This window comes from Buceros rhinoceros, unplaced genomic scaffold (genome assembly GCF_000710305.1).
Source record: "Buceros rhinoceros silvestris isolate BGI_N320 unplaced genomic scaffold, ASM71030v1 scaffold6265, whole genome shotgun sequence".
Classification (NCBI taxonomy): Eukaryota; Metazoa; Chordata; class Aves; order Bucerotiformes; family Bucerotidae; genus Buceros; species Buceros rhinoceros.
Genome location: NW_010413305.1, coordinates 9,906 through 18,684, shown reverse-complemented (window position 1 = coordinate 18,684; position 8,779 = coordinate 9,906). Strand labels below are relative to the sequence as shown.

At 38.8% G+C, this 8,779-nt stretch overlaps 1 protein-coding gene across 1 annotated transcript in view; it reads right to left on the bottom strand.

The window, feature by feature from the left end:
• The window catches only part of FAM3C (family with sequence similarity 3, member C), a 14,666-nt gene extending 11,049 nt beyond the window's left edge, over positions 1-3,617 (bottom strand). The window contains exons 1-2 of the mRNA XM_010136669.1: positions 3,555-3,617; positions 845-949 (exon numbers count right to left, since the gene is read on the bottom strand). Of these exons, the coding sequence (XP_010134971.1) occupies positions 845-949; positions 3,555-3,567 (118 nt within the window). The 5' untranslated portion in view covers positions 3,568-3,617. The remainder of the gene's footprint in view (positions 1-844; positions 950-3,554) is intronic.
• Positions 3,618-8,779: the final 5,162 nt, after the last annotated feature.

Sequence of the window (8,779 nt, the reverse complement as noted above, 5' to 3'; positions counted from 1 at the left end):
GCAGGATGGGGTTCCTTTCACCTAACACTGGAAGCCTGCAACTCAGGTGTATTTGAACCCAACCATTCATGACTCCCTTGCTTGGGATAGAAAGCGACACAAGCAACCTCATCATGCACACATCTACAGTCTATCTGTAACACTTAATGACACCATGTCTCTTCAATGATTATTAAAGATGCCTCTGGTGACTGGTTCAGATACCAGCTCACACTGTAGCAATCTGGACTTAAATAACATGAAGCCTACCCATGTATCTAAAGTGTGTGTGTGGAGGGGGTTGTAATGAAAAGCCCCTTTAAAGATAAAGTTGGTTCGAAACACAGACTCTGAATTTTAAGTCATCTCAGCTGCCAATCCTTTTCTGTGTAGAACCTGGACACATCTGAAATGTTTGTATTACTGAACATTCAATTGTACATGGTAGTGTACCTTTGCAAAGAAGCCCACCCAAAACATACATTTTGAATTGCTTAAGTAGTGGAACAGTAGAGAGCAGACTGCCAGAAGCATAATTCAAGTCACCTAGTCTACAACTCCAGACCAAGATTGAAAATACCAGTAAACAGAAAGAGCAGGTAAAAATACGCATACTTTGTGGGCAAAAGAATCAAACTGATTAGAAGAATAGGTTAAATATTTCATACAGAAAATAACTTAATAAACATATTATAAATGTATAATATATGTGAAAAAACAATACAAATTAAAAAAATTAAAATAAACACAGAAGTGTTACATGTAAGAGCCTAAGTCAAACTTAAAGCAAAATGAGTATGATATTCTTGATTATGGCTCAAGTAAATATTAACAGATGTCTGGCGAAAACAAAGTCATCACTTACCAAATATGTGTCCTAAGTTTGCATCCATTTTTATTTCAAACACTTGAGAGATGACATAAAACGTCAATAAAAATATTGCTACGACTACAACCAACTTTGCAGCACCTATTCAGAAGCAGAGAAAAATTTGAAAAAATTAGCTACACGAGAAATGCGATTCAGATTACATCAAGGGAACTCAGAAACAGGATGATTACTTGTGAACTCAATAAACAGAAGTAATCCGCAAGAAGTGGACATTATAATGTAGGATGCAACTGAGCCAGTCCACCAGGTTACATACCCTGCCCTCAGATTTCTCCAGCCTCGTGCTTGTCTGACACCACAGTACACCAACTCAGCTCAGCAGCCAGAAGACACCACAGACTCTTCCTGTGTAAATCCAGCCTAACAAGACGAACTAAACTGATCTACCGGGCTGCTGTCCAAAGGGAAAATTCTCACCTTCCTCCTGTTCTTAGTCACGCGTACCTGTTTCTTCACTGTTCACTAATACTTCAGTACTTCCCCCCATTCCTGCCCCCCATCTGAGCTGCCTCTATTTTAATGTATGGCCAAGACTGAGTGATTAGGGATCTCTTCACATACTGTAGCTCAGCTGCTCAGTCAGGTCTGAGCACTACAGTAAAAAAAGCAGCCAAAGACTTCTCACCTCCTTTTCATCGAACTTAAATTACCGACCTTCAAAAAGCGAATTTGAAGACTCAAAAGCAGTATCTCTCCCCTCTCCCTTTTAATATGTTGAAGCCTCAGGTAATTTGAATTTTTACAAGCCAAACTTTCCCCAGTGCTGAGCTACTTCCTGGGAGAAGAGCTGGAAACACACAGTCACAGCAATTTACATCTGAAATGGAAACTTGGCTGTATGTGGTACTCCCATGAACCCTACCATTTCTGAGTATAATTTTCAATAGATTTTTACATAATACTCCACTCTTAGCCTATTGAGATATACTACTTGACAGAGGAGAAGTTAGGTGAGGAGGCATCTGATCAACACCCTGCCTGCCTGCCTCACCACAGTATGTCAAACTGTTTGGAAGAAGCAACCTTACAGCATGCTTCCACTTCTCAGATTGCTAACCAAATAAATCCTTCAGAAAAAACCCCAAACTTATATATTCCTGAAGATCTCGGACTGCTGCTGCACTGGGCTGTTCAGAAAACCTTAAAATAGTCTGATTACTCAGCCTTCAGAAGGATGAGAGATGTTAATCAATCCTTCCAAAAGACTAAAAAAAGACACGGGGAGAGAAAATTAAAAGAAAGATGAAGAAAGAGATACAAGTTATTTGTTTGCTTGTAGTTTGGTCTTCCATCTTCCCTCTTCATGTGTATCAGCACATACATGCTATGTAGGAAAACAGAGATGTAAACTTAATTTAAAAATACCACGCTAGAACTCCAAAGATTATTGCACTTGAAGGGAAATGAACCATGTGTAAGCACCAGAGAAAACAGATGAGCTGAACATACGTTAAGAAGCGGAGAAAAGGTTTTCAAAGCAACACTGCTTTAAAAGACAAGATGGTACCAGATTTTGGAATTTGTCAGCTAGCAAGTGGCACTTGGACAGCATGTTGTTTCAGTAGATAGCAGGCAAGATGAACAAGAACTCAGTCTGAGCGCTAACCATCCCCTCCACTCTGTAACCTGAGCCTTTCAACTGAATGGCGAGTGCTCTCTCTAAGGAAAAGGCAAGCAATTTCCTAGAAAATTCTCTTAGCACTTGAGCAAAAATCAGCTTTTTCACTATGGGTTACACATTCTATATGGACTGCTGCATCTTCTCTGTCTGCAGGTTTTAGCAACACAAGTAGTTAGAGGGAAGGAAAAAAAAAGATATCTTCCAGGTGATTTCACCATATTCTAAAAATTGGAGCATCTTCCAGTTCTTTATCAGATTTACTTTAGTAGGTTGCTCCTAGTTATACATACTGAGGTTAATAAAACAATTTCAGAAGTACTGAAAAAAATCAGGACTAATTTTCTGCATTAAGAAGGTTAGTGGACAACTCTTGGAAAAGAAGGTATCACTCTCTCCTAGAAGGGTCAGCAGTTGCTCCTTCTGCAATGTGACACTACAGCTATCGACAGAAGAGCAATGCAGAAGCACAACAGAAATGCAAAACTGTTCAATTGCCATACAGGCTACTCTATTGCAAGGAAATGTCGAAAATAATTGGGGTTTTTGTGGTGTTATAATGGCAAAGATCTTATTTTTACAATCACTACACCACCTGTCAAGTACAATGAGTTTCCCAAATCCTGTACTACAGGAACTTACCTCTGTGAAAAGGCATTTGTTACTTTTAAACTCCCAGTAACCATTCAGGAAGTTTCAGACACTATCATAACATGGTGCATAGCACTTTTGGTTGGAGTGTGAGGCAGGGAAGAAATCATTTAAGATATCAGTTGGCCATTTCCTTATTCCTTCATCACCTTACAGATTTAGCAGGCAAAGTACGTTAAGTCATGGCACCTTAAACAGTCACTGCAGATCAGCTGAAGCATTTTAAATAGCTGCTTGATCTTACACCATCCCAAATTCCAAAATAAGTTTCATTAACCATCAATTAAATGGAACAGCAATACCTACTGTGCTAGTTATTTTAAAACCTTATTATCACAACTTGTTAATACTGTCCTACAGCACTAATGCTTGTTTCACAAGTGATGAAAGTGTGATTTTACTCAGAGTACTTACCTGCTATTCTCATGTTTAGTCTTCAGCCAGCTAATGACACTACTGCATTAAAAATAGACACCTAGGGAAAAAGAAAAGTACATCATTGGAATTACAGCCAAACAAGCATGTTTGTGATGAGTTAACAGTAAAAAGCCCATATATTTTCTAGCCAATGCCAGTAACTATGATTGTCCTCAATACCTAATTCTTAATGTTCACAGTAAAGGGAAGATTTAAAATGGATTTCTGATGTATTGCTTTCATTTCTTACTCCACAAAACAAATGTTATGAAAAAACATACACTTAATTTCAGCAAATCCACTACTAATTCCATTCAACTTTCAACCCTTCAATCTCTGACTTAAGTATTTATCAGTGTTGTATCTAAGCAGTCCTTGATTGCCTAAAGCTATGTGGTAAAAGTCAACAACTCCATCTGAATAGCTTCAAAGTCCCAGCAACTTTTAGATACAAGCTGTTATTTGGCAATGTAATACAGCAATCCATGCTTTGGAGAGAAAAGATTTACGCTTTTGCCCTTTCAGACACAGCATAAACTGCATTCGATGGAACTAAAAGAAGGTTTTTTGTCACTGACAGCTGCATCCAGAAGATTCACATAATGGTCAGTGGCGACAGAAGCACCAACCCTAGAACTGAGATTATTTCAGAATAAAGTGTAAACCATTGCCTATAAGCAAACACCACGTAAGCACCTGAAAGTTTCTTCGTGAGAAGAGCTTGTCACCAGAAAGTCAGAACAGGCCACAACCTATACAGACTCTGCTCAGAGGCTTCCTCCTCCATCTCCTCAAACAACCCCTCGTCCCCGGGTGTACTGAATCTCCTGCCCTCAATCTGCAGAGCCACAGCTGCTGCTGGCTCTGCACCAAGGTCATGCTCAGCTCTCTGCACTGAGCCTGGACGTCATCTGTCTCAAATTTCCCCCTATTTGCGATTCAAGAACTGCAGAGCAAAGACAACCACGTACAGCCACTTGCCACCCCCAGCACTGATACTAACTGGTATCTATGCTAATCTGGTTTGGCAAACATTATAATTTTCACTAATGAAATTCTACATATCTATTGGAAATACAGTAATTTGTTTTACAACAGTTAAGTAGATTAAGCATGTAAACAAAAAAAATTTAAATGAACCAAAATTAGAATTTGCTTGAAAACAATATGCTACCTGAACTGATCTCTCTCATTTCTTCTGTTCTTATCGTAAGTACGATAAAGAGCCCTCAGTTACTTTCAAGAATACATGAGGTATTCATACAAGTAACACTCTGTTATCAGTACTTCCCTTCTGGATTAAAAAAAAAAAAAAAAAATCTGAGTTTGTATTTTGCTGCATAACTATTTACATTTAACACTGCAAAAGAAAAAACTGCTGTCATTCAAAGATCTTCTTGGATCATCTATACTAAGACCGAGTTTGAAAACATGTAATAAACTCAAAATATATTACAGATAGATATATCCCCTTTATATGCATTGCCACATTATAATATATCCATATATCTTCTTTCAGTCAAAGGCTAATATTTATCTGTCTTATAAAAGAGCAAAAAGAATTTGTCAGGGCAGATAAACTCACTCCATTTCAAAGTCTGTAAACAGATTATTCTCTCCTTTCTCTCCCCTCCCCACCCCCAGAAATATATCAACAGTAAAATAAAAACCATCTGTAGTTTGAACAGCCATGAGCTTGCTTTAAGTCATCGCTGGGGAAAAAAAATTACTCTTTTTTGTTTTACTACAAACAAAAACATGTAACAAGTCAAAGCAGGAGAGCAAGAATATGAACAAAATCAAAAAGCAAAAACTAAGTGAAATGTTCACATGATCCAACCTTGACTGCAGAATGCCTTCATCCCAACACCCTCATCCACCAGTCTCAGTGACCATTATTTGTTACAATCAAGAAATACACAGCAGATAAGATGCATTTTCTGAAGTGCGAAGTATTTTTTATTTAGAAGTAAAAATAGCCATATTATGCCTCAATATGAAAGGAATTTTGAAAGTATTTTAGAGATTCTTTTCCTAAATTACAGCATACCAAAAATTTGTGGGTTTTGAACAAATGCAGGAATGTTAGGCTACAGATGAACATTGTACAGCATTTTCCAGTTGCAAGAGTGTAATTTATGAACACCAAGTCCTTTCCTCCTATACAGCACTATCTTAGAATTTTTTTTCCATTCTGTCAGAGCAGGAATAAAATAGGACATGCCATGAGCCCTTGTGAGTGCTTATAGACCATTACTCCACACCTCTAGTGCAAAGACAGCATTACCACAGAAGTCTTATTAAAATGGATTTGGAATTTCTAATAGCGTGTATTTTAGAGTCATTTAAAAACAAAGACCACAAGACCACAACTGAGTTTGCTTGGACACAGATGCATAGTCCTTTGATTGCTTAGGAATTGGTTTTAAAAAACCCAAACAAACCAAACATACACTCTTTTTCTCCTCTTTGACATAAGATTTCATCAAACAGGGGCAGCAGAAGTACAACCCAAGCATCATCTTGACTTACGAACATCCAGTCATATGATTAATCACTTCATTACATAATTTCTCTGTCAGGCAGTACAAGAGTCAAGTTTAATAGTCAGAGACTGAGACAGGAAGCGCAGCCTGTAGTTCAGTCCACAGGCAGCCCCCAATACATACTGTGGAACCCTATACAGACACAAAGGCCAAGGAGAGCACCACAGAACAGGCAACAGAAGCTATCAACATCTACCAGTCATGAAGTAAAACAGCTGGTTTTGGGAAGCTGTATGATTGTGAAACATGGATTTTCTTTTTCTTCAGATTGTTTTCTTGGTGCAGAATTTAATAGGTTTATCAGTCAAGGTCTAAAACTTAGGTAGTGGAAAGAAACAAAAAATCCCTCACATGCAGCAAGAGCCTTAAAACAAGAAGCTATCCACAGAAGAATCTAAAACCAGTCCCTTCAGATGCTGGTTTTCCCGTACATCAAGAGAAAGGAAATCCCCTACAGAGTGGCCTATTGGAAGAAGAGATATGGCAAACTGCAAGTTTACATCTATCATGGACAGCAGTAAAGGTGTTTTAAGTCAGAACAAATTCTAGTTACAATCAGCACAGTCAAATCTCTGCTCATGGCAACATGCATATGCTCACACGATGAACATCACTGAAACTCAGCTATTTATTAAACTTCCGATATTCCTATTTGTCAAAGGAATCTCGTGTAACTCTTTGGGAGGCTGAAGGAGCTCGCTCTTCCTTTGATGTCACTAAGTGCTAAAGGTGCAGACGTCTTCTCTCGGGAACAATCAATGACAGTTGTTGAGGAGTTTTCTGAATCCACTGCCTACCACCACTGGTTTACAGGAAGCAGCACTCAGGAGAACAATCAGTGGCAAGAGGTTCAGACCACTGACCTCTCAACTACAGTAAGCTGTATCCACATCCTGAATAAAGAGCACAGAAATACAAAGAGGTTGTGGTCTACAGGCTGGCAGAGTCAGGCCTCGTGTCAGTAGCTGGCCGGTATTCTCATAAGGCTTCAGTGATGCTAACCTTCAACCAAGCTCAGCCAGGCAGCCATGCTGGTCCAGCAAGATGGTACAATTCCAGTAAGAAAAGCTAGTAAAAAACAAAGAAGAAAGGAGTGCTCTGTTAAGCTGATATAGAAAGTTCTCTGAACTGGCAGAACATAAAGGGCTCAATGACAAAAGTAAGAGAAAACCAGCAGACAGGTGGGAAGCTGGAGCTGCCATATTAGCAAGTTCAGAAATGGCTCTTTCAGCACAGCCTCAAGAATAGGAAGGAAAAGGTAGATGAGCTCACCGAACCAGAGAAAACAGATTACATGTAAATCGTTTTTGAACACTGGCACGTCATTCCTTGCATGGAGTTGCATGAAAAGAGTTATTTATTCTGGATGCAAACTACTAGGGAGGGAGTGGGTATGCAGAAAGACAGTTGGGAGCTGAGGTTACTAGTTGCTTTCTTCTACTCCACCCATCTTTGTGCATTGTACTTTATGCCAAGACAGGGCAATTTCCAGATGTTGGTAACTTTCAGTGCTGAAGCCATTCCAAGCAACCTCCGTCACAGCCCAAAATGCTATACATAGGGCAACATAACAGAAGCAGAAAACAGCAGCTTATAATAAAAAAAAAAAAAGAAAGAGAAAAGGGCTTTTCCCCGCTCCACTTGTTGACTAACTTGTGTGGTGATGACAGACTCACCACAAATCTGACTAATTTGAGGAAGTTTTCTTCCTAGAATCATGGTGCAAGAGGAAATTGTATTGAGGGAAAGCTGATAAAATACACACAAGCAGTTCTTATTAATACGGCCACAGTGACTCAACTCTGAGTGATCACAGCCCCAAAAATGAATGTAATTCAATTAGATCAATTCTTCAACAGCCTTGCTCAACACTTGCCCGGGGACAGTGATGTGGGACACATGATATAGGGTACATGTCACTCAGGCAGAGCCTCTGTCCTGTTTACAGTGCATGACAGCTTTGGAAACTTGCAGTGTATTCCTATTTAAAAGGGGGGGTTCAAATTCAATTGTAATAAATGTTTTTATGGATACTAATGAAATACAGATTAGTCTACTACTTCCCCAGGGTAATAGTATTTCCATAAGTAATTTGATAACACTCATAGATTAAATGGGGATACAAACCCAGCAAAGATGAGAGGCAAGAATTTAGAAGGTCATGCTAATTCTGAATTCTGACCTTAGATGATTAGGAAAAGGTCCCAAAATCAATGACGATATTTAATAAAACAGAGAGTAATACACTTCAAAGCAAGCATCAAGTATAGCAAAACAGGCAGCAGTAATGAAGAAAAGGACCCAAGAGATTACAGCAGCTCTGTAATATTGGGGTCAACAATGTGGTTCTGCTGCAGAAGTGTAATTGCTCATTGTGAACTTCACCAACAGGACTGCTGTGTGTGAAACAAAAAGGAATTATTCTGCTCTGCCTAAACAAACAAAAAATACTCTGCTTTATGAGCTATCTAGACTTTTAACTGAGACCCATATGTAGTTTTTTCTAAGTCTATCTTAAAGCATAATCCCCAAATGAAAGAATCTAGATAACAATTACATGACCTAAATAAAACAGCTAAGGGCTTAAAGAATCAGGTTTGCTTTGCAAGGAACTGTGAAAACAGTGAAGTAAGGAATGGACACCTTTGCCTTTTACCTCTAAGGTGTAGTTTAAAA